Raw genomic sequence first — 26,920 nt, forward strand, 5'->3', positions numbered from 1 at the left:
AACTGAGACGGTGTGTAGGAAGGAAGTGTCGTGGCAGTAGTGGTGTGTGTCGTGGTTAGTGGTGGTGTATGTGCAGTAGATGGGAAAAGGCTGTGGAGAAGGCTGAGTGGCTTCAAGAGAATCAGTTGGAAAAGATGATAGAGTATCTGGTGTTGATATATCTGGATTTAGAGTAGGAGTAGTAGGGTTAATATAGGTGGTTGTAGGTGTGGAAGGAGTAACAGGATAGTCATAGTAGAAACGGGTAGGGAACTTACAGTTGGTTTACTATTAGATCTGCCACTATGAAGAGTTACATTATCCCCACATACAGGGTCATCTGTGTCACTATCAGATTCAGCAGAAGAGAGATCTACCCTTTTAAAATAGGACATTAATAGAATAGGAAGTAAGTAAATGAAAATAAATGAACAAATAGATGAATGAATGAACGAATAAAAAAGAAATATATATATATGTGAAAAAATTATTTATATACAATGAATATGAGTGAAAATGAATGTGTTATTTACAGCTGAGCATGAGTATAATTGAGAGAAAATGGGATGAGTGAATGAATGAAAAATTCTGAATTAATGAAAAATGAGGGCCAAAAATGCAATGAATGGATAAGAGTAAATGGTGAAAAGATCACATTCTATAGAGACAGTTTGGCTTCTCTATAGAAAGGAATTGATTAATGTGATGGAATGAGAAATTGCATGAAAATGCAGATAGAAAAATACTTTAGTAATATGTGTTGAGTGAACTCTCGTATTGTAGTGTCTTAGTGTCTCCTCCCCCCACCAGCGATGATTGGATGGAGGTGTTCATGACGTCACTGGGCGGCAGCTAAGCAGTGGGCAGAACGAGATGATCATAGGAGCAGGAGACTGTGATGTAGCTCGGTGTGAGTGGCCACGCTCCCTGGGTGACGTCGGTTTGTGTGGTGGGTGGAGGTACGATGACGTAACGGCGTTGGGCGGCGGTTGGGGGCTACTTCCTGGAGTGGGGTCTGGGCTGGAGTTTGTAGGGGCTGAAACTAACCCGCACAGCATGATAATATAACAGGTCACACAGGACTGGCAGGTGAAGGGAGGTAATGAGGACATTGGTGGAGGCTCATGTGGCTGCAGTGGCATGGTGGTAAGTGGGGTGTTGGTGTGGAGGAAAATCCCAAAACCGCATCAAGCTGCTAGGACGATTCCACACCAAGACTGCAAAAAGGGCTGGAGGCTGGGGCAGAGATAGACTGTGTGTCGTCTTGGGAAGAACAGCAGCGTGGGAATATAGACACAGCCAAGATTGCCCATGGATGACTTGAAATCATTATTATCCCACCGCTGCCACCAAATGGTACTGTTGTTAACCCGCCCCATCCTGACGTTTTCTGGGCAGTGGTACGCCCCAGTCCCGACATTTTTGGACCTTTTTTTTTGGCTCAAATGTCTGCTTTTGGTGAGAAACATCGAAAATTCATAGAGAAATCGCTCACCTGAGGTTTAAAATACTCGATTTAGGTACGAGTACTTCCTTACCTGACTGGGTTTTCTAACAGGCTGGCACCAAAGAAAACGAGTTCTATGGGAGGGTAACTATTTTATCCACTCATAAACAGTATTTATTTATTTACTTGGTACGAATTTATATGTAGTACAAGAGTATATTGGTTTTCAAACAGTAATATAGGCATTATAAGCATTGTTTCACTCACTAACTCATCACCATTCATGACCTTTTTTTCCCCACATTACCTGATCATCATTTCTGACTGTTTCTTCCTCTAGTGCTATGTAACTTTGTCCTCCACATTGTCATCGATTGGGGAATCACTCTGGCCCTGAATGTCTTTATTGGCCAGGTCACTGGTAACAGGTGAATTGCCGAGACAATGGCGTGCAGGGGGGGGGTGAGGTTATGCAGTGTAAGGCATTGTCCCTGTTTGGCATCTTGTAGAGGAATAGAGGAAGGTGTCCCTTGTATACGTGCCAAAAATCACTCACAAAATCACTCGCGAAAATTGAAAATTGTGCAAATTAGGGACCTTGCAGTGTTGCCGCGTTAATTCACATCGCCGGGACATGAGTTCACATCATGTGCGGACGTTAATTCACGTCTCCGGGACGGCGCGGGTTAATGCCCCTTGATGCCAACCGTACTGTAGGTGAAGTCAATGTCTCGGAGTAGTTTTCTGATAATATATTAAGCACCGTCTTACATCTTCACACAGCAGCCATTGACACCACCCGTGTCCAACCCAGCCAGTCGCTAACTGCTACTGCTCGACTCTCACCAGCTAGGCGGTTGGTGCGGCCACAAAATTCATAGTTCAGCAAAGTTTGAATCAAGCCAGACATAGCAAGCGATAGCAAGCACTCAGTGATGCCCTACTTGGATCCTACTTACAACTACTTACATATTATACTTACACACTACATATTACAAATGGTTACAAACACACCCGGCCACAGCGTTACAAAGCTGTGACACCTGATTTTGTTTTTGTGTTTTTTGACGAACAAGGGAAATCCATTTTGGGAAGATATATTTCAATCACAACACATTAGGATCATTTCACAGCCCCATTCAACACCACAAGTGACAGAGCAGTTTTAATCTATCCCAAACACAACACAAGCATCTTTAGATGTTGGAAACACTCACATTCCACCCATTTGTACAAGTATATTTGTACGCTCCTGACAGGGAATCGAACCCTGGACCTCTTACATAGAAGTCAGGCACTGATACTACTCGACCACGGCGTGATAAAAGCTGTGACACCTGATTTTTTTTTTTTTTTTTTAATGAACCCGGTAAATCCATTATGGGAGGATATATTTCTTTCACAGCCCATTTGGATCGTTTTACAGCCCCACGCAACTTGCCAAGTGACAGGGAAGTTTTAATCTATCCCATACACAACACGAACATATTTAGATGCTGGAGAGACACACATTACATGCGTGTGTACAAATATATTTGTACGGCCCTGATGCTCGTGTTGTGTCTGGGATAGATTAAAACTGCTCTGTCACCTGCCGAGTTGCGTGGGGCCGTGAAATGATCCTAATGTGTTGTGACTGAAATATATCCTCCTATAGTGGATTCACCTGGTTCATCAAAAAAAAATCAGGTGCCCCAGCTTTTATCACACCGTGGTCGAGTGATATCAGTGCCTGACTTCTATCTAAGAGGTCCAGAGTTTGATTCCCAGTCAGGAGCGTACAAATATATTTGTACACACGTGAGTAATGTGTGTCTCCAACATATAAAGATGTTCGTGTTGTGCCTGGGATAGATTAAAACTGCTCTGCCACTTGCCAAGTTACGTGGGGCTGTGAAATGATCCTAATGTCTTTTGATTGAATTATCTATCTATCTATATAGCCTACCTAGGCTGCTTCCCCCAAGGAAAGGAAGGTAGCTGAGATAGGATGACACACTTCCAATTTACTCATCCACTCAAACACATTCATTTGCATCTTAGTCCCAAAGGGGAGAAGGGACAGATCCTCAACTCACCACACCACACGAGGGTCAACTGCGTAGTACAATCAATGACATCCACAGCAGGGCCCGACAATACAGCTGGTTTATCGCTGCCACAACATACTGGACCCATCCCCTTACCCGCACCTGACCTGATCAGCTGATCAGACAAAATGCGGGAGAATACCCACTCAGGGCTACGTGATTACATTTCCATTCACAATTACTCTTCATTCATTTCTATCACGCACAGCCACTCTTCCTTGCTCAACAGACATCCTTCTCGCATCCAACACTCTCTTCACACTGTCCATCCATCCTATTTGTAGTCTTCTTCTCAGCCTTGCACCTCTCACATCAGATTTAGTTATCTTTTTAACCAATAGTTTATTATCCATTCTCTCCATATGCCCAAAACATCGCAATGTCCTCACCTCAACTCGATCAGCCATCTCCCGAACAACTCCAGTTCTCCTTCGTTCTTCATCATTTCTCACTCGATCCAAATGCTTCACTCCACACATACTCCTCAGGCATCTCATCTCTATTACATTCCAACTTTTCCCCTCTTCTACACCCATTTTCCATGTTTCAGCCCCATAATACGCAGTCATTACCACAACACCCTCATACAGCCTTCTCTTTACTTCCATTCTATGCAAACGACATCTAACCACTTTTTCATTCCTCCCAGCACCATTCCTTCTTCATTCATTCTAAACTTCAATTCTGCACCTATTCTTCCATCCACAGCAACCTGCGACCCTAAATACTTAAAACATTCTACCTCCTCAAGCAACTCACCATTCAAAACTATATTAATCTTTCTACCATCTACCAACCTCGTACACTTCATCACTTCACTCTTATTCTACTTTACTTTCAATTTTCTTCCCTTCACACACCCTTCCAAACTCCTCTACCAACTGTCTCAATCTCTCCTCTGAATCAACCACCAGTGCAGTATCATCTGCAAACTGCAGCTGCTTCAGATCTCATTCTCTAACACTCTTACATTCACCTCCCTTAAAACACCATCCATATAAATATTAAACAACCAAGGCAACATCACACATCCCTGGCACAGCCCTACTCTCACAGGAAACCAATCACTAACAGTATTTCCCAATCTTACACATACTCTACTATTTACATAAAAACTGTTCACTCCTTTTAGTAATCTATCATCAAGTCCATACAATCTTAAAATAGTCCACAAAGCCTCCCTATCAATTCCATCATCCACTTTCTCTAAATCCATGAATGCCCCCAAATCCTTACCGTTCGCTAAATATTTTTCACACACCGGTCTCACAGCAAACGCCTGATCCATGCATCCCCTCCCTCTTCTAAAGCCACACTGCTCATCTCCAGTCACTCCCTCTGTACCCTCTCTTACTCTACTAACACTCTGCCATACACCTTACCTACAACACTCAACAGACTTATAACCGTAAAGCTATTACATTCATATTTATCACCCTTACCTTTATACACTGGGGCAACACAAGCACTTGCTTAGTCAACTGGCACCATTTCTTGCACAAAGCACACATTCAACCACCTTACTAACCAGTCAACAATAGTTGCTCCACCACCTTTTAGGCATTCCACAGCACACCCATCCATACCTGCAGCTTTCCTTGTTTTTGTCTCTTTTACTGCCTCCTGCACTTCCTCCATCATGATCAAAGAATCATTCAGCTCTCCCAACACACCTTATTCCTTCCACCCTTCCATCTGCCACAGTTTCAGCCTCCCTTTCCTCCTCAACATTTTGCAATCTTTCAAAACACTCCGCCCATCTCTTCTTTACTGCATCCATCTTAGTTAACATCCTTCCATCCTCTGCTTTTAATCACTCTTCCTTCCCAGACTCTCCTTTTCACACCCTTTTCACCTCCATCCAAAACATTTTCTTATTCTGTTGAAAATTCTCAGTCAATCGCCTACCCCACCTCTCATCTACTGCCACTTTAGCATCACGCACAGCCCTTCTCGCCCTATTCCTCTTTTCCTTATACCTCTCATATGACACCTCATCCTTCCTCTGCAGCCACACTTCATATGCATGCCTGTGCCACAGCCATACTTCCTCGCACCACCAATCACTTCCCTATCTTACACCACCACCCACTCATCTCACATCACACACCTCTTCCTCATGCCTCACCACAGCACTCTTAAACAACTGCCATTCCTCCTCCTCACTCCTATTTTCCTGATCTTTCACTATGTTCCATTCATCTTCCATCTTCTCCTGAAACTCTGTCATTTTCTCGTTTTTATCCAACTCACACACTTTAAAAACCTCCCAGCCACACCTAACTCACCTAGTTCTCACCCATCTCTTACCTACTCTCAACTTTCCCTTCACCAGGTAATGGTCAGACATACTTCCACCCTCCCCTCTCAAAACTCTCACATCCAACAATCTTCCTATTACATTCCTGGACACAACCACATAGTCCATCAGTGCTCTATCAACAACCCTTCCACCCTCCTGTCTCACCCAAGTATACTTAATTCCACTCTCCCGTCTCACCCATGTATTTCTTCTCAAACAAGGTATTTCCAATCGCCATCTCTCGCTCAGCGCACATCCCTATCATTCGTTCCCCATTTTCATTTCTTCCAGGCACAACATACATACCAACTACACCTTCAACCTCTACATTTCCCACTCTAGCATTCAGATCTCCCATCATTACCACATTCACATTCGCTCCAAAACTCTGCAGACACTCATCAACATCATTCCAGAAGGACTTCCTCTCTTCTTCATCCCTTTCACTACCAGGCCCATATGCACTCACAAATACCCACAACTCACGTTCAGATTTCGCTTTCACCCACATCAGTCTCGATGACACCTCCTTCCATTCAGTTACAGACTGCTGTACTTCCTTGTTCACTAACAAGACCACACCTTGTCTTGCCCTTCCTCTTTCAGCATCTGACGATCTTCCATTCACACTTCCAAACTTAGACTCACCTTTCCTTGTCATCTTTGTTTCACTCAAAGCTAACACATCCAACTTTTTTCGCACAAACATTCTCCCAATCTCCTCCCCTTTAGCCTCAATCGTACTACATCCACGCAAATTCATTGACCCTATCTTCTGGGTACGGGGATAACTTCATCCCCCATCCCTTTCTATATCCTCCCATAATGAATTTAACTGGTTCAACAAGAAAATCATGTCATAGCTTTTATCACCCCGTGGTCGAGTGGTATCAGAGCCTGACTTCTATTTAAGAGGTCCAGGGTTCGATTCCCAGTCAGGAACGTACAAATTTATATGTACACGCGCGTGTAATGTGTTTCTCTCTGACACACACACACACACGCATATATATATATATATATATATATATATATATATATATATATATATATAACAGAACACAGAAAGGGAAAACAAATTAATAAAAAAAAATATCCATACACTAGATTACTGGCGTCCTCCATTCAAAAAATATCTGTAACAGTTGGATTTAAACAGCTGTAAGTTGAAGTCTGGGGTGAAACAATTCTGGGAAGCGAGTTCCAGAGAGATGCAGTTCGGCGAATAAAAGAATTCTGATAAGCAGAATTTCTGCAATTTGGTTGTGTGACATTCCAGTCCTGAGCTCTACCAGATTCCCGTTTAGCACGAGGGAAGGTATGGAGAGGTGGGACAATGGACCAAACATCGTCAGAGCATTTGCCATAATAATGTTTGTAAAATAATGAAAGGGAGGCAACATTCCTTACTTGTAGGAGAGGTACTTTATTTATAATAGCAAGGTTATTAATAATTCCAGCAGCTTTGTTCTGAATTTTGTTTAGTTGTTTTAGTGCAACCTCCCGACATCCATTCCACAAGGGTGAGCAATATACCAGCTAAGAACGCACATAACTCTTATAACTTATAGCTAACTGCTCGTCAGTGAAGAAGGTACGGACTCTGTACAATATTCCAAATTTCTTTGAGGCTTTTTTAGCAAGTATGTCTGACATGAATGGTCCAGCTGAGGGCACTGTTAACTGAGATTCCGAGAATTTCAGTGCTTTTGGAGATGGGAATATCAGTAGTATAGAAGGTAATATACGAGTCTCGTAATATCTGTGTATTAGAAAATTTTATGTATTTGGTTTTACTGGCATTAAATGAGACAAGGTTGTTTTGTTCCCATTCATTGATCGTAGATAAGTCTTTACTGAGTTGAGAGTTAGAGATATTAGACTTTGTAAATCGGTGTTTGAGTGTCAATGAACTGTAAAGTGTTGAGTCATCTGCATATGAATGGATGGGATTGTGGGTGACAGATGAGAAATCATTAATGTGAACCAAGAACAGGGTTTGCACCAGAACTGATCCCTATGGCACGCCGGCGTAATTGAGTGGAACTTGGAATATACATCATCTACTTTTACCTTACTTTTCTGTCGCTAAGATATGAAGAAAACAGAAGAATAAAAGACGTTAGTCCATAGCAGGGTAGTTTGGACAGCAAGGAATGGTGCTACACTCTGTCGAAACCTGAAGAAATATCAAGGGCTAATGCATGAGTTTCTCCATGTTGGTCAATTGATTGATGGATGGTATGAGTCAAGAGACTGAGTATGCCAATGGTGGATCTTTCGTGGCAAAAATCATATTGTCTATCACTAATTAAGCTGCTGGATTCAAGGTGTTTATCTATGTGCTCATTATGTAAAATTTCAAAAACTCGTACTTTACCAAGAGATGTGAGAGCTGTTTGTCTGGAATCAGAGGGGTCAGAGGAACTTCTTTCCTTTGGAATTGGATGAGTGTTGACTTCTTTCCATGAATTAGGGAATGAAGAAGTACGTTTGCATAGTCTAAGTAATTTAGCTAGAACAGAGGCAAGTTCTGGAGAACACTTTTTCAAAACAATTGGCGGAATTTCATCTGGGCCTGGAGCTTTGTTGGTTGGTTAATTGTCTAGGATGGATTTTACGAATCTAGTCTGTATTTTAAGTGGAATAATATCGGGATTCGGTTGTTTTGTCGGAGAGCAGTTTTCAGGGAGGGGTTGTACTGTGCCAGTAGGATTAGGTTAGTGGTTTATGTTTGGAGATCTAAGAAGCATTCTAGAAATTTCAGGTCTGTCTGATTTTCTCTGTTTCTTACCATAGGACTAAGGATAGAGTAATATGAATGTTATTTGCTTTTGGCAACCTTACGGGACAGAGAGATATATATATACATAGACGGCAGAAGGTTGCTGCATTCACTTCATGTGGCAGTAGGCAGGGATTTGGAGAGAGAGAGAGAGAGAGAGAGAGATCCATGATTAACTAGACTGGGATCGGTTTCAGTGTTTAATATCATAAAAGAGATTCACTGTGAAATGCTGAAAGTTCTTTTTTATCATAATTATATATATATATATATATATATATATATATATATATATATATATATATATATATATATATATATATATACACTGTTACGGAACAGAGAGAGATAATGAACACTTCAAGTGAGAATACTAAAATCACTACTGTCCCGCAAAGTTCCAGGTTCAAAACAAAAGAGTTAGGTAAAATTACAAGTTAAAGTTTAATGCTCAAACTAACAACTAAACATTCAGGACTCATAAGGATAATGTAATGGCAAAAAACAGGTTAAATATATGGTTAACTGCAATAGCCTCTATTAACACAAAGTTAGCAAGAGTAAAATTTTCTAAGTCAGCCCTGATAAAATGAGAAAACCGGATAATGCTCAGTTAATGCAAAATATATTATTACAGATACAAAATATTATTAATGATGGCTGACATCAAAAACTCCACACGAATTACAAAAACCTCACCAGGCCTACGAATTAACACCTCATGCTACACAGCACAAGAAAAATGGTAACAACACTTATACTCAAATTACACAGCAGCTAGATGGTTGGAGACTTCCTGAGCACTCACAAAAATAATAACAACTGTACAGGGGAGGACAGAGATGTGAACAAAATGAGGAGTAGATCTAAGTGGCAATTAATGCAGAGACTGAGCTCATTATATAGGGGCCGGCAGAGCTTGATACAACTTGTAAGAAGGACGGGCAAATGAAGCCATAGGGGACAAAGAGTTGACACTCCTGCTCTGAACAACAGAAAGAACGACTTACTCTACTATAACGGAGGAGAAGGGGGGAGTGAGGTAGAACACGGAAGCTTGGTCACTATGGAAGCCACGAGGCGAATCATGATCAAACATGCAGCATATTGTACGTTAGAATTATACAAAGGATGATAAAATCATAGGCTATGTAACACCTCCCCACACACACAAAAAAAAAGAAATTTACAAAGGAAATTTCTTATTACTCTAAAACAATCTGTCTAAAGTCTAGATAAGCAATCTGCAATAACATTTTCTTTCCCCTTGACATGCTGTATGTCTAATGAATACTCCTGAAGAAGTAGACTCCATCTTGTCAATCTCTGACTTTTATCTTTAAACTTACTAAGGAATTTCAGTGGGTCATGATCGGTATAAATGACTATGGGGTCAAAACCAGAACACAAATAAAATGAAAAATGCTGTAAACCCAAAATCAAGGCCAAAAGCTCTTTCTCAATAGTTGAATAGTTCTTTTGAGGTGGAGTGAACTTCTTACTGCAATAAGATACAGGGTGTTCAGTACCCTGATCATCCTCTTGCAGCAAAACAGCCCCAGCTCCTGTATCACTTGCGTCAACAGCCATCTTAAAAGGCTTAGCAAAATTTGGAGTAGCGACCACTGGGTGACTTAATAGGATAGCTTTAAGTTTACTGAAAGAGGATTCACAGTTGTCGGTCCAGACAAATTTAACTCCCATTTTCAGTAGGTCTGTAAGTGGTGATACAAGAATTGAAAAGTTAAGAAGAAATCTCCTGTAATAACCTACCATTCCCAAAAATCTCTGTAGCTCTTTCCTACTTTTAGGTCTGGGAAGATCACTTATAACCTGAACCTTAGCTCCTCGTGGTGCCACGTGTCCATAACCAATTACGTACCCAAGGTACTGAACTTTAGCTTGACCAAACTCACACTTTGATAAATTAGCTACAAGATTAGCCTGAACCAAACGCTCAAGAAATTTACTGACATGGCATAGGTGATCTTTCCAGTTGTCACTGAAGATTAATACATCATCAATATAAACAACACACCCTGCCAAACCCTCTGTTACAACATTCTTGAGCTTCTGAAATGTGGCTGTTGCATTCTTCATACCATATGGCATTACAGAACATGCAAAAGTCTTTCCTAGTGTTACAAAACATGAGATCTCCCTAGCACGTTCAGTCATAGGTACTTGCCAGTATCCCTTTAACAAATCAAACTTACTTATGTACCTAGCCTTTTCGATCTTGTCTATGGAATCTTCCACGCGAGGGAGAGGGTAAGTGTCTGTTTTGGTTATCTGATTAACACGTCTGTAGTCGATGCAAAGCCGCTGTGACCCACCTGGCTTAGGGACTAGAGTGACAGGAGAACTGCACTCGCTCTGACAGGGCTCAATCATCTTGTGGTCCAACAGGTAGCCAAGCTCCTTCTGGATGAGAGGAACTTTCACTGGGTTCACACGGTAAGGAGGCAGTTTAATTGGCTTTGCGTCTCAAACATCGACATCATGCATCAACACAGTGGTTCTTCCTGGAGTGGCACGGAACACTTGCGCGTACTCCTGCAGTAATGCTGAAAACTCCTGTCCTTCTTCGGGAGCTAGATGAGAAAGCTTAGTCTGGAGATCATTCATGATATCAGGATTCTTCCCCAAACTATCACTCAGGCTCATACTGCATGGGAGAAATTCACTTGCAGACTCGGGTGGAACAGCTACAGTGCAGACTGGGTTATTTTCGTCCCACCTGTGATATAACTTGAGCATGTTGATGTGACAAAGTTGCTTGTTCTTTCTACAATCTGGTGTGGCGATGACATAGTTGACATCGCTGAGTTTCTTCTCCACGAAATAAGGACCACTAAACTTGGCTTGAAGAGGTTGCCCATGCACCGGTAGCAGAATCAAAACCTGATCTCCTGGCTGAAAGTGGCGTAACCTGGACTTCTTATCATACCAAGCCTTCATCTTCTCCTGAGCAGCTCCTAAATTCTCTCTCGCCAGCTGTAAAGCAGTGGACAGCTGTTCTTTGAACTTCATGACATGCTCCAGCAGGTTGACGTCATCTTCCTCCGACAGCCAGCATTCCTTGAGTAGCTTAAGAGGTCCTCTTACTTCATGGCCAAACAGTAGTTCAAAAGGTGAGAAGCCCAGTGATTCATTTGAAGATTCTCTTGCGGCAAATACAAGGAATGGAAAACCTTTATCCCAGTCTTTTTGATGTTCCAAACAGTATTTCCTGAGCATCGATTTGAGTGTTTGATGATATCTCTCCAACGCTCCTTGGGTCTGGGGATGGTGAGCTGAAGACGTGATCTGCGTGATGCCCAACTCTTTCAGAGACTGCTTGAAAACATTTGACATGAAATTACTTCCCCGGTCTGACTGTACCTCCTTGGGCAGATCAAATTTGGTGAAGAACCCTAGCATTTCCTTAACCACGTTCTTTGCTGAGATATTTCTAAGTGGAATGGCTTCAGGATAACGAGTAGCCATATCAATCAGGGTCAACACATAAGAAAATCCTGAAGAAGTCTTAGGAAGAGGGCCCACAATATCCACCAACACACGGATGAATGGCGCCTCAAAAGGAGGAATGGGAACTAGAGGTGCAACCTTTTCGGTCTGATTACACTTCCCCACAACTTAACAGGTGTGACAAGACTTACAATACCAGGAAACATCCCCGAAGACACCTGGCCAGCAGAAGTGTTTCAAAATGCGTGCCACAGCCTTCCCCACTCCAAGGTGCCCCGCCAAACTGGAATCACGAGCCACTCCAATGACATACTGCCCACAAACACGAGGGATGACAACTTGATGCACAACCTCCCACCCACAGTCGGCTGACGCTATTGGGGGCCTCCACCTCCTCACAAGCACTCCTGACTCCACACAGTAACAAGTAGAAGCACCAACTGACCCTTCCTCACTGCAAGCAGAGTTAGCTAGACCTTTCAACTCAGGGTCAGCAACCTGCAACTCAACCAACTCTTGACGAGACAAATTATCAACACTACGGGGTACTGCCTCATCTGGTGAGTGGTCCAAATTAGCAAGAAAAGTGTCAGCTAGGATAACATCATCATCATCATTATCCTCTAAGTCACCAGTAACTTTAGACTTAGCCCTAGTGACAGCACATGCAGAAAACACGTCAGGGATATCACAATCCTGGGCCGCAGTCACTGGCTCACTAGACAACTGAGGAGCTGGACACACTTGACTTCCACCAATATCATTTCCAAGTAAGAAAGTTACACCTGACATTGGTAGTGTCTCAACCAACCCAACCATAACGGAACCATTAACAAAACCAGACTCTAAATTCACTCTGCACAGAGGGACAGAGAAGTAATTATTCCCTACACCTTGTAAGATTACAGTTTCATCAGAGGAATTAACATTAGAGCCTAGAACACTGGTCAGCATAAGGGATTGGCAAGCACCTGTATCACGATATAATTTAACTGATTTCCTGTTATTACTGTCCAGAGGACTGACAAAACCATCAGACAGGAAATTAGCATATGAACTCTTAAAGTGTCACCCACGTTACTGCTCAAAAGAGGAGCTTCATCATGAGAATTTAATTTACCCCTCAAAGCAGGTTCAGTTAACTCGGTTAAAGAATTCTGGGAACTCTCAAGGGTGGACACTAGACCAATTGACTGAATATTTAAAGACTCCTTTTTGTTCACATCACGCTGTCTCCTGAAACATTTCTCCGTAGTATGACCAAGCTTACTACAATAAGTACATTTACTTTCCTGAAATCTAGAGGTGAAGCTGGTATTTACTTCCTGAGAAACATCACCTTTATTCTCTTTCCTGTTACCTGTACTCTGAGTAGGGGCAACGTACTTACTCTCAGCTTTTCTTTTTTCTTTAGAATATCTCTTGTGAGTGAGAACATATTCATCAGCTAAAACTGCAGCATCAGACAAATTATCTATTCTTCTCTCATCAAGATATAGGCTTACATCTTTATTTATACACCTTTTGAAGTCCTCCAGCAAAATCATCTACTTAAATTTTTCAAAATCAAAATTTACATTCTTAGAGTTTAACCACTGCTCTAACAGATCTTCTTTGATTTTTGCATACTCAACATGGGATTGTTTATCTTGCTTATAAGTTGTCCTAAATTTTACTCTATAGGCTTCAGGAACAAGCTCATAGGCCTTAAGAATCAAGCTCTTAACTACATCATAATTATCAGCTATCCTGAGGCAAAGATGCATAAGTTACTTGAGCTTTAGCGGTGAGAACAGTTTGAAGGAGTACTGGCCAATACTTTTTGGGCCAATTAAAACCTGTGGCTACCCTCTCAAACAACTGAAAATACTTTGTTAAATCAGATTCATTAAAAGGAGAGACAAGTATAACATTTTTAGCCACATCAAAATCATCAGAGCTAGATGATCCAGTTCCACCTTGTTTCATGTGATACTCATGGTCTGCCTGAATCCTAGCAAGTTCAACTTGTGCCTGAAACTCAGCCTCCTTAGCACAAGCCTGAAACTCAGCATCCTTAGCACGAGCCTCCTGCGGGGCTAGCTGTAACTTAGCTATTTCAATCTGCGTTTGCTCATCTCGAGGAGTTACATTAAACAACCTTTATTAATCATGCCAACAATTTGATCTTTAGAAAGATGAGAGCAAACAGCAATTCCCAATTGTTGAGCAACAAGCTTAAGTTCATTCCTTGTTCTGTTTTCTACATCACACACTGTTTGCACATTTGACAAAAAATCTTTGGCTTCATCAAGAGTAGTAATAGTAGACATCATGAATAAATCACAGTCACAAAATATTAAGCAATATCCTTATGATAATATCCTGAATATCCTGATAAGAGGTCGCCAAATTTATGTTACGGAACAGAGAGAGATAATGAACACTTCAAGTGAGAATACTAAAATCACTATTGTCCCGCAAAGTTCCAGGTTCAAAACAAAAGAGTTAGGTAAAATTACAAGTTAAAGTTTAATGCTCAAACTAACAACTAAACATTCAGGACTCATAAGGATAATGTAATGGCAAAAAACAGGTTAAATATATGGTTAACTGGAATAGCCTCTATTAACACAAATTTAGCAAGAGTAAATTTATCTAAGTCAGCCCTGATAAAATGAGAAAACCGGATAATGCTCAGTTAATGCAAAATATATTATTACAGATACAAAATATTATTAATGATGGCTGACATCAAAAACTCCACATGAATCACAAAAACCTCACCAGGCCTACGAATTAACACCTCATGCTACACAGCGCAAGAAAAATGGTAACAACACTTATACTCAAATTACACAGCACCTACATGATTGGAGACTTCCTGAGCACTCACAAAAATAATAACAACTGTACAGGGGAGGACAGAGATGTGAACAAAATGAGGAGTAGATCTAAGTGGCAATTAATGCAGAGACTGAGCTCATTATATAGGGGCCGGCAGAGCTTGATACAACTTGTAAGAAGGATGCGCAAATGAAGCCATAGGGGACAGAGTTGACACTCCTGCTCTGAACAACAGAAAGAACGACTTAATCTACTATAAGGGAGGAGAAGGGGTGAGTGAGGTAGAACACGGAAGCTTGGTCACTATGGAAGCCACGAGGCGAATCGTGATCAAACATGCAGCATACTGTACGTTAGAATTATACAAAGGATGATGAAATCATAGGCTATGTAAAAATATATATATATATATATATATATATATATATATATATATATATATATATATATATATATATATATATATATAGTGGTAGCCGGGGGCGCTCACCATCCACTCACTCGATGTAGTGCTGCTCTCGGGTGTTTGCCCTTTCCACTCCATCCTTCTCTCCTCCCATTCTCTTCTGTCTTTCGTTCCTTCATTCTTTCCATATCCTTCTGCCTACGGGTGACTTTACACTCTCTCTTCTGCCTTTCTTTCCTTCATTCTTTCCTCTTCCTTCAGCCTGTGGGTGACTCTACACTGAGTGACAAGCCAAATGGTTTCCTGTACACTAGGAAACCATTTCTACGTTGGGTGGTAACTATATAACCAAATTTTTGCGCCTGGTGGTTTAGTGGGTAATTATTGCGCTCCAATCGGATTGAGCCGGTGAAGGTTTATATTCAAGAGATGATTGGGGTTGATTGCTCATGTAATACCACTTATGGATGAGTGAGGCTGGTCACTCTCATCTTAAATGTCGGGACCAACTGCCTAGCCCCGAACACCTACGCTCCTCATGGGGTAATGTAGGATTGGATAATGGATGGATGGATATATATATATATATATATATATATATATATATATATATATATATATATATATATATATATATATATATATCGTAACATAAAACATGAATATAAATAATTATTCATTATTATGTGACACTACTTCCGTTTGTTATTTCTTTTAGACATTTTTTCGCATCGTTCGTTGCGTTGCTGTTCACACACACACACACACACACACACACACACACACACACACACACACACACACACCGCTCGCTGGTGCAGTGGTAACGTTCTCGCTTGCCAACTGAAAAAAGTTTCACTGACGAAGTGGGTGGTTACTGTCCCCCTTGAGCAAGGGGACGGGTGTGTGCGTGTGTGAAGGTCACAGCCTTGCCCTTAGATCGGACTATATGAGCTCTCAGCTCCCTTCCGGGAGGGTAAAAAGCTGATGATCACGACCATCAAGTGATCCTGACCGACCCGGTGAATTACCCGGTGAATTACACACACATATTCCCGAAGGAGTGAACCTGAGCACCAGCACTCCAGTCTCCACCCACTAGCTTTCCTCACCCCCTCATTCACACGACTGCAACTTATTGACACCGCCCTCCTTCCCAAGAAATAATTAGTCATCGTTGGCTGAAGTTGTACAGTCAGGGAAAGTTCCGCATTACCCACCTCCCGAAGCACTGATGTGAGACAGGTGAATGTGAAGCAGCAGCCAGACCCCATATGTCTGGTCACTGTGAGTGTGGATGGGGAGGCGGGGGATTGGGGGCAGAGGAAGGTTTAGTGATAGACTGGGAATCACGTGTAGGTGTGCAATGTAGCATATGACTTAGAAGGTGTGTTGGAGTTAATTTCGTAAGGATAGATGATAATATGATGCTAGCATTTTATGAAAAAAAAAAAAAAAAAAAAGGTAAATGTCTGTAGTGTTGTCAGGAAAATTATGGAAGCTTGCAGGGTTCGGATATAGGTTTGAATGCTTAACTTCCTTCTCGTATTTAACATGAGACGATTCCCCAGGAGATATTCGTAACGGTATAACGTATATGTATATTTTGTGTTGAAAACAAAACCACTATATTATCTACGGTCTCTCTCTCTCTCTCTCTCTCTCTCTCTCTCTCTCTCTTGTATATGTATTTATGTATATATGTAAATTCGAATACATTTATTTATCCTTTGTCATCCCACTGTAAACATCCGCCTTCAAACATTTCCAGTGTTATTCTGGTAATTATTCATCTCAAACTTAGAGTCAAGGGTAGTGTGTAATATTAAAATATGTATATGAGCTATTAACAGTTTTTTCGTTTTCCTACAGACAGAATGGCATGGGAAGTCTTTCTTATAAAATCAGTTGCTGTAACTATCATTCCTGTCGAACATTACAAAACGAAGCCAAAGAAGCATGCTTTTGACAGTAAACATGTATTGATACTGTGACATGAGCAACTCTCCAAACCCTCCTACCCCCGGCCACCCTCCCTCCCACTTACAGTTACCAGACAAGTGGGGTCTTGCTGTTGCTTCGTGACTATTCGTTGACCACCGGTGCTCCGAACAGTGGGTAATGCGGAACTTTCCCTGACTGTACCAAATTGAGCCTGAGAACTTAAGTCTCAGACTGTTCCAGTAATACCAAAAAGTATCCAAACGTTACATTTGTATCCAAACTAGAAAGATTTCTTCCATTTCCCTCGGGACCTGCATATCTGCTGAGCTATAAAGCTGGTCCATGACTTGACACATAAAAGTTCTACGTCATAATTAAAGAGACTGCGGGAAATCAGAGTGTCATGACTGATTATTAGAGGTAAATATTAATTATGCTTATTGTTATGGTATAGGCACAGACTATAAATAAAAAAAATAAATATAAATATATACATACCTATCTGTCTAATTATAACTATATATCCATATCTATCTATATAGATAGACAGAGACAGATATCTAACTATAACTATATATCTATATCTGTATATAGATATGTGTATATACTCTGGCTATGCCGTTATTTCGTAAATGCAACTATCATGGAACCATAAGGGTATATGTCGGAGAAAGGAGTCAGAGTACTGTGCAAGCTGCTACTAGAACTATACTAGACACTTCCACATCTCATCCATCCTCTTCACCGTCCCCAAATCCTCCACCCCTCATTTCCCACCCTTCCGCATCTGTGTGTGTGTGTGTGTGTGTGTGTGTGTGTGTGTGTGTGTGTGTGTGTGTGTGTGTGTGTGTGTGTGTGTGTGTGTGTGTGTGTGTGTGTGTGTGTGCATATATCTATTATCTAATTGTTCTTACCTAATTGTATCTTTACAGGAATTAGTCAAGCTCGTACTGACCCGTGCATTAAACCATTTTATCATACATAGCCTTAAATCTACGAATAGTTTTGGCACGCATTATTTCATTCGGTAGCGCAGTCCACTGATCAATTGCCCTATTTGGGAAACTGAATTTCCTTACGTCTTTCTCACCTCCCTTTTTATACATTTTTTTTTCCAGTGTCCTCTTGCTCATGCTTCCCCATAGGTTATATACTCATTGATGTCTATTCTTTCTGTCCCTGAGATGTATTTATATAGCGTCATCGTGTTTCCTTTTCCTTCTCTCTTGTAGTATTGGTAGGTTCAGTTTTTCTAGTCTTTCGTCATAGCTTAGATCCTTTAGGCTTGGTACCCATTTTGTAGCAGCCCATGGTACTTTTTAAATCTTATCTATGTGTTTTTTGAAATGAGGATTCCAGACCACTGTTGCAAATGCTAGGGTTGGTCTGATGAATGAGGTAATTAGCTTTCTCGGCATGCCTTCATTTATATATGTGAATGCTATTCTCATATTAGCAGGCAGAGAGTGCGTGTTTCGTACCTTCTCATTTATGTGGTCTTCCGGAGAAAAAGTCTACTATTGACAATCACTCCTAGCTCCTTCTTCTTTTCTGATATGTGTAGGGTTGAACTTCCTATCTTATAATCCCGATCTGATCCTTTTCCACTTTTACCAAACTTAATTACATGGTATTTGTCCACACTGACTTCCATTTGCCATCTATTGTTTCATTTATGAAGCTTGTTTGATTCTTCTTGTTGGAGAGGCAGAGAGCGTGGCAGGAGGAACTGGTTCTGGGTCAGTCTGTGTTTCAACAGAGCACATCACGGGACGGAACATCAGCGCCAAAGCATAGGACCTATTCAGGGTGGGAGATGCATGCAACTCCTTCACCTTTTTCCTAACTTCGTAGTAGGAGATGCACTCGGTCGCTTTCACCGCGCAGACTTCTTTCTCCTCCTTCCACTTGGGACAGTCCCTAGGGGAAATGGAGTGAGCACCCTTGCAATAATTGCAACAAACTGTCTTCGATGTGAAGTATTTAGCATCGTGAACCTGTGCTGCACATTTCCCACACACTGGTTGTGAAGCCCGACAAATCTTATCTGCATGTCCATAGAGCTGACATTTCAAACAGTTAAGTGGGTTAGGGATATACGGTCTTACGTTAATAATTTCTTAACCAACTGTGACCCACGAAGGAAGTGCAACCTTGCCAAAAGTCAGTACAATTATTGCAATTTTCTTCCTTACGCTTTCCATGAACCTGGTGATAAGTATGCATCAGTGACATCTTGCATAGCAAGTTCACGACTAATATCGTCCTCTTCCATGACCACGAGATCCCTGCAAGTGATAATTCCCTTGCAGGAATTCATGGAAACCGGGATCTTTGACTTGACGTCATAACAATGAAACTTGCACAGATTTAACAAATCCTGTACCTGAGAGGAATTGAAAGTCTTTATAAGGAAGTCTCCATCTGCAATTTTTTTTTTTTTTACGTGTTCCACTTCCATTGCCCCAGCCATCAATGACCTTTATAACAAAGGGATTGAGACTGCTCAAGGGAGTAGAACCAAGAGCATGAAGGATTATAAATGACACATTATTTACAGAGATGTCCAGCGTGGTTCGTGTCTGGGCCGTTCAGGCTGGAGGTGGTCAGGCCGTCTATCTGTCAGGGTGTCGTCAGGACCACCTTCCCCCGTGAAAGCGGGGGGTGGCGGCAGGGGCGTCCGGTATTTTAACCCCCTCCCCCAGCGGGGGTAGTGGGATGGAAGAGGAAAGACGAGCAAGGGACGAACAACCCGAGACCAAGCAGCTAAGGCTGAGGCTGCCCTCTCAAACCTCTCCGAGGATGCCTGACCGTGTTAATTCATGCACCAGAGTGATCAGTGGGTGGGAGGGGGGCACCCTCCGTATGCAGAAGGCAAAGACAATCTTAGTATATAGGAACAGACACCTACTATTCCTAGCTATCAGGGAGGGGAGGAAAGTGTGAAACTTCACCAGAATGATGAAATATATATATATATATATATATATATATATATATATATATATATATATATATATATATATATATATATATATATATATATATATATATATATATATATATATATTTACCGGTGCGGCAGCCCTGAAAGCTAGAGGAGAGAGCAGAGTAAGACACGTCTGAGCTCCCCGCGACCATGCAACAAAGTCCTTACGTGGTAGGAGTTTCAAAATGATCATGCAGCGAGACCTGTAGTATTATGATATGAACGCTATTACACCCCTTGCTATTTTATGTATTTTAGCAAACGTTCTGCAATATTTTTGAGTAAATCATGTCAAGCAAACTGGTATAATAATTAATGATTACATTATTGCAGAATTTATGTATTATTCACTAACAATTATCATGGAAGTGATTTTAGAAGGCATGCAACTGTGTGACTCAGGAAGAGGTGACCGACATCAATTGACTTACCAGGTGAACATTGGCAACGTCTGGGAGTTTGTGGCCAAGGCACAGCACCGGCAACTATACCATATTTAACAAGGAAGGAAGCAACAATATTTGTGTGTATGTGTGTGTGTGTGTGTGTGTGTGTGTGTGTGTGTGTGTGTGTGTGTGAGAGAGAGAGAGAGAGAGAGAGAGAGAGAGAGGGAGAGAGAGAGAGAGAGAGATCTGCAAAACGAGGCACAGAAGGGAATGGGGTGTCCACGAAAGAGAAAAGTGTTGTAGAGCTTAGGCCTGTCTGTTGTCTTCGGGTGGGAAGCGGCACAGCACATTCACTGCTATGGCAGATGAGGTGTAGCTGTGTATGGAAGCTGCATTGTGCAGTGGCGGTGACAGCTGGAGCACCGCGCAAGGCTGGTAGCCTACTGGTCTGTCTGGAGCTTGTGCTGTTGGATAGGAAGTTGTCATGAAGCCAACAGGTCTATTTCTCCCCCTCACATCTACTCGACTAAACATTGGCATAATTTTTTTTTTTTTTCGAAGAATGATATCCCTGTCTAAAAGAAATAAGGGTTTGCTTACTTTTCCATGTTGCTCGTCTAAACTTATAAAAGTACACGTGTTGAGCAGTTGCAATGAACAACAAACATTTCCTTTTTAATATTATCATGCCATGAACGTATTTCTTTACTTTCTGTCTACCAGTGTACTAGATATATTTTCTCCAAAGATAAACGGTAATTTCAAGCACGACACAGCTTATGTGTGTGTTAAGCAAGTGAGTCTTGGCATGTAACTGTTTCTCAGGTCCGTGGCGACGGGGTGCTGAACCTGGGGCAACTACAGGGCGCCTTCTTCTTGCTGGCGCTGGGCCTGGTTGCTTCCTCTTTCGCCTTGATGCTGGAACACCTCGTCTGGCCAGGTGTAGCCTGGCCCTAAACCTTCCTTCATCCTGCATCACCTCAATCTTTCGTCCATCCTGCCTCACATTAGCCCTACCTCCACCCTCCCTCGTCCCAGCCCTCCCTTTACCCTGACTCACCCTAGCCCTCACTCCACCCTGACTCTCCTCATCCCTCCCTTCATCTTGCCTCACCTCAGCCTCCCACCACCTGGCTCATTCCAGCACTTCCTCCACTCTCCCTCTCCCAAGTACTTTCTCCACCTTGCCTCTCATTGTCCCACCCACCACCATGTCACTCCCCAACCTTTCCTCATCTGTGCCTCAGTCCAGCACTCCCTCCACCCTGCCTCATTCCATCCCTTAAGTCCACCTTTCCTCCCACTCCACACCAAAAACTTTCTAGCAGGGGCAGATGCGGCTGTGAATTTGTATGACAATAGTCCATTCAAATGGCCTAACTGAAGGAGGGTGGATGCAAGCTAGTACTTCTGTGGGCTACAGTGACTCTCACGTCCTGCTCACAACCGGCCACGCATGCAAGTTTGGTGTGGACGTGGCCTTACCCGAGGTATCCACGTCATTTGTTTTTGTCCTTTAATAAATACTTGATAAACTGCGTACGACCTTCCTTTGACCTTTTCTCTAAATACGCGCACACGCGCGAGTGTGTGTGTGTGTGTGTGTGTGTGTGTGTGTGTGTGTGTGTGTGTGTGTGTGTGTGTGTGTGTGTGTCATTCCTTCAGAAATGAACTGCACCTGATCCAGTGATACGTTATAATATTTTCCTTTAGATAGTACTTGTGGTAATGGTAATAATGATGGTGATGACTGTCTTCCCATCTTGCCTGCTTTGGAAACCATGGCCGGAAGGACAAGCAACATGCATTTCTTGGTTGCAGTGTTGCTCGTCTTATTTGAGAAATAATGACAGCGATGATGGTCAGTGAGAAAGTAATGGCTGTCACTGCATGATAAAAATAGCAATTCATGTTGTCTAAACCATTTTGGAAGTTTCATGAGGGATAGCAGAAGACAAGCCCCATAATATTAACGGCTGATATATATATATATATTTTTTTTCATTTTCATTCATTGTCAGACGCCATGTATCCCAAACGGGGTGGCCAAGGGCTTAGAGTTAACTGTTTTACAGCTAGGGGCACTTATCCTCCACCAACCCCACTTGACACGTAGGGATGCCAACAGCATCTGGTGTTCCTAGGCGGTCACCCATCCAAGTACTAACCAGACCCAACGTTGCTTAACTTCGCTGATCCGACGGGAAGCGGTGTACTCAACGTGGTATGCCCATATATATATATATATATATATATATACATATGTATATATACAATGAAGGTAATGGTGAGCGTTCTAGAAGGTACAGCAAGAGAAAAAGTATATATTGACGAGATGCAATTTGGGTTTATGCCAGGCAAAGCGACAACTGATGTCATTTTCATTGTTCGACAACTTAAAAAAAAAAAATATATTGGATTAAAAAAAAGGAACTGTTTTTTGTTTTTTGTTGATTTGGAGAAGACCTTTGACCGAGTCCCTAGAGAGGTGGTGAAGTCAGCAAAGAGAATGCTCGGGATCGAGGAGTGGCTGGTTAGGGTGGTTATGGCCTTGTATGTTGGTGTTCGCACCCAGGTAAGGGTGAATGGAGATTTAAGTGATGAGTTTTCCGTGAATGTTGGTGTGCACTAGGGGTCATTTTTCAACCCCTTGTTGTTTATCATGGTACTTGAAACCCTCTCACGTGACATCAGAAATGGACACCCTTGGGAGATGTTGTATGATGATGATTTGGTGCTGATTGCAGCGAATGAAAGTAATGAAAGATTTAGGAAGTGGAGAGAAGGTATGGGGCACAAGAGCTTAAGAGTAAATGCTGATAACACAAAAGTGATGGTATCTAGAGCTGGTGGCAGTACTATCAAGAAAGAGGGAGAGTGGCCACGTGCGATTTGTCGCAAGGGCATGGGAAGTAATATCAATATTGTGCAGTGTCTGTATTGAACAAGTGTATAAGAGATATGGTGGTATTAGAAGTAGACTGCGAGGTATTGTTGATTTCATGTGTGCGGTGTGTTGGGGAGAGCAGGTGGAGATTGTCAGGCATGAAAGAATTGAACTTGCTGCTGAGTCTCTTCAGTGTGTGGAACAGTTATGTGCTGGAGGTGGGGCTGGAGCTTGCTCTGTGACTACAGTGAGGAGTGATTGGAAGAAGTTCAGGGAGCTGTGTTGCCTCTCCTGACACTGATAGGGGTCTCCCTCCATGTTAAGGGATCTTTGTATGCAGCATGTGTTAGGAGTGTAATGCTGTAAGGTAGTGAGACTTGGGCAGTAAAGGAAGAGTATATTCACAGGCTCAACCGCACAGAAATGATAATGATTAGGAAAGTGTGCAGTGTGTCCCCGAGTGTGAGGCCTGGGGGGGCTAGGTTTACAATGGAAGAGTTGGGGATAGGATAGGACTGGAGTGTATTGATGTTGCGATGAGGAAAAGTAGATTGAGATGGTTTGGGCATGTGGAGAGGATGAGGGATGATAACTGGGTGAGAAAGTGAGAAGTGTTAATGTTATGGTAGGGTTGTGAGAGACAGACAGAAAAAAACCTAGGATGAGATCACTGAGTGTGCCCTCAGGGATAAGGAACTGAATTAGGAAGCCACCAGAGATCGAGCAGCACGGAGAGCTGCTATTAGGTGACCAAAGCCAATGCATGCAAGCATGTTGAAGCCCTCAAAAACGATCTCTCTCATTATATATTGTGGGGTGGATGTGGTTGAGAAGATTAGGGGAAATAAACTGAGGTGGTCTGGACATGTGGAGAGAATGGAGAATGAAAGACTGACTAAAAGAGTGTATGTAGAAGAGATGGAGGGAGGGAGAGGGAGGGGAAGATCGAGGATGAGGTGGAGGGATGGAGTTGAGAGGTATATGAGGGACGGGGGAGTGAGTTGAGGGGAGGGTAGTCAAATGGTGGGTGACAGAGCGACTTGGAAGCGTTTTGTCTGCGGCCACCCTTTGCGGGATTAGGTCGTCGGGCTATAGATAAATAGATAGATAGGTGGTGATGGTCAGCTCAGGGTTTTGTTTGCTCTCGTCAGCACCACGTCTACCCACTGGGTCGTCGGTAGCTAGGTATGTACAGTAGGTAGGTAAGTAAAGAGCTTTTTATGGTGTCGTCAGCTTCCTCTTGTCATTAATGAAGGGTCCAACACTGCAATCCTTTGTGGTGGTTAAGATGCTGGTGGTGAAGGAGGTGGTGGAGGAGGAGGTAGTGAGGGTGATGAGTTGCGCTTAACATAGCTCCTCATGTCCAAAACACCATCATTGCAAGTTGCTTCCTCGTTCCACACTCCCTTGTTCTTTCCTTGCTCAAATTCCTTACTTTATCTCACTCCTCTTTTTCTTAGTAACTTGTAAAGACTATTGCTTGTTATGTTGATTGTAGAGGTGATAAAACCTAGATGATTGTTGTAGGTCGTAGCTAAGTAGATAGTAGATCGTTGATCGTAGTTGATTGTGTCGTAGAACTATTGCTTGTAGATAACTGTAGTAGGCTTCTTTTTTCTTCTTTCACCGCTTCATTTCGCTTCGTTACTGCTACACTTCAATCTTCTTTTCCCACTGTTGTTTACGCTTGCCACCTATGTTGGTAGACGTAGCCGAGGTGTTAATTAGATGGAGAGAGAGAGAGAGAGAGAGAGAGAGAGAGAGAGAGAGAGATTGTAGGTGTATGGTAGCTGTATCGAAGATCGCAGCAGCCACCAGTGTTGATAGTGCTACCCTTGTAAACAATTGTGGCTCAGGAAGTGGAGATTAACATGGGACGCTATTGATAAAATCGTGAGGCAATGGAAAGCTTGTCGTGGGGTAGATGCCACTTGGTCTCACTGGCCTCTGTTTATCTTGTAACTAGATGAGGTAAGTTATAGGCACTCTTGGGCTATGGAGTTTATTGTATACAGTTATATCGATATGTGATTGACAGCGTAACGTAGCATTACGGCAAACCTCCTAGCTATTCTATCTCCTAATTTCTGCCCTCAATAGTTCTCTCGGGCTCTCTATGCCCTCCGAAATCTGTCTGGTAGATTTCCATGGGTAGTTTCCATGACGTCATATAGTTGGCTCAGTCTGGCTAACCTCGTATCATGGACTTCTTGTATCGTCTGAACTAGAAAAAAAGATTGAGATACATTATGTGTTATGACATTCTTGATGGTCTGAGACAACATGATTGTTGATATAAATCATGTGGACTGACATCCTAGAGAGAAGCTGTGTATATCTCCAGCAGACACTATATACTGCATGTTGTGATATGAGATATATACTAGTGCCTATAACTATTACATATCTGTAACTATGACATATTACGGCCTATATGCGAAGTTACAATGGACGAACTATAGGAGACTGTGTGAGTGATGTGAAAGGAAGGATAAGAGGGAGACCGATAACAATATGGGGAAATAAGGTGCAGGATTATGCTAGAGGGGATGGCGTAACGTGGGGAGAAAGGTTGTTGCCGAATATGGACTTTCAAGTCAGGTGTTCTCTTTGTTCGTAACCTTCAAGATTGGGAGGAAGATGGAAGAGACCAGAACACGAAAAAGGACGCTTTGTTAGCTGCACCCACCCCCGCAGCATTGTAAGGGGAAAAAAATACCTTTTTTCGCGGGTAGGGCGGAGGGGCAATCCCCGGGGGTCTCACCTTCTATAAACTTTGATCCGGCTGAAGGTCTACTGTTGTGCAAAATTTCGACTGCCTACGTAAAAACTATGGCTTTGTTTCCCCTGGGGGTAGTCCGTCCCATGAGGGGTGGTAATGGGAGTCCCACATTGCCTAAAACGTGGTCGGTGTGAATGTCAACCAATTAAAAAAAATCATGCTCCTAGGTTACAAACGATGGCCATGCTTAATGGCTTTACCAGGACCCCCTGGACCTTCCCTTACCTCATGAGGCACGACCCTCGGTGGGTCCACATTCCCGAAACGTGGCGTGGGTAAACATCTATCAATATGCAATGTTTATATATTTATATATATATTTTTTTGCTTAAAAACCATGGCCATGCATAACGACTTTGGCCGAGACCACTGATGCCCGCCCCTCCTGTTAGTGGGAGGGTTTCAGGGACCCCATCATAGTCATTCCCTGGCGCAAGTAAAACTCTGCCACTGTGCCTAAAATCCTCTTCCTTGGTATAAAACTGACCATGTCAAATGGTTTCAGGTGCGACACCCGGGTGTCACCGCCCCCCCCCCCAGAGGAGCGACCTTTAGGGATTCTACCCTACCTGAAATCTGGCTGGTGGTAGGGGAGCAAGGTATCTTGGTGAGCAAAATTTCATCTC

The 26,920-nt window shown here is 42.4% G+C and overlaps 1 protein-coding gene and 1 pseudogene across 1 annotated transcript in view; one reads left to right on the forward strand and one right to left on the reverse strand.

The window, feature by feature from the left end:
* LOC145398068 (glutamate receptor ionotropic, delta-2-like) overlaps positions 1–21,582 on the forward strand; it is a 145,239-nt gene extending 123,657 nt beyond the window's left edge. The window contains exon 6 of the mRNA XM_080271025.1: positions 21,451–21,582. Coding sequence (XP_080127151.1) covers positions 21,451–21,582 — 132 coding nt within the window. The remainder of the gene's footprint in view (positions 1–21,450) is intronic.
* Positions 21,583–22,744: 1,162 nt separating this feature from the next.
* LOC145398261 (5S ribosomal RNA) lies at positions 22,745–22,863 on the reverse strand (annotated as a pseudogene).
* Between the last annotated feature and the right edge of the window lie 4,057 nt (positions 22,864–26,920).

Source organism: Coenobita brevimanus, chromosome 44, assembly GCF_032717465.1.
Source record: "Coenobita brevimanus isolate Jiangsu-jjx chromosome 44, ASM3271746v2, whole genome shotgun sequence".
NCBI classification, from domain to species: Eukaryota; Metazoa; Arthropoda; class Malacostraca; order Decapoda; family Coenobitidae; genus Coenobita; species Coenobita brevimanus.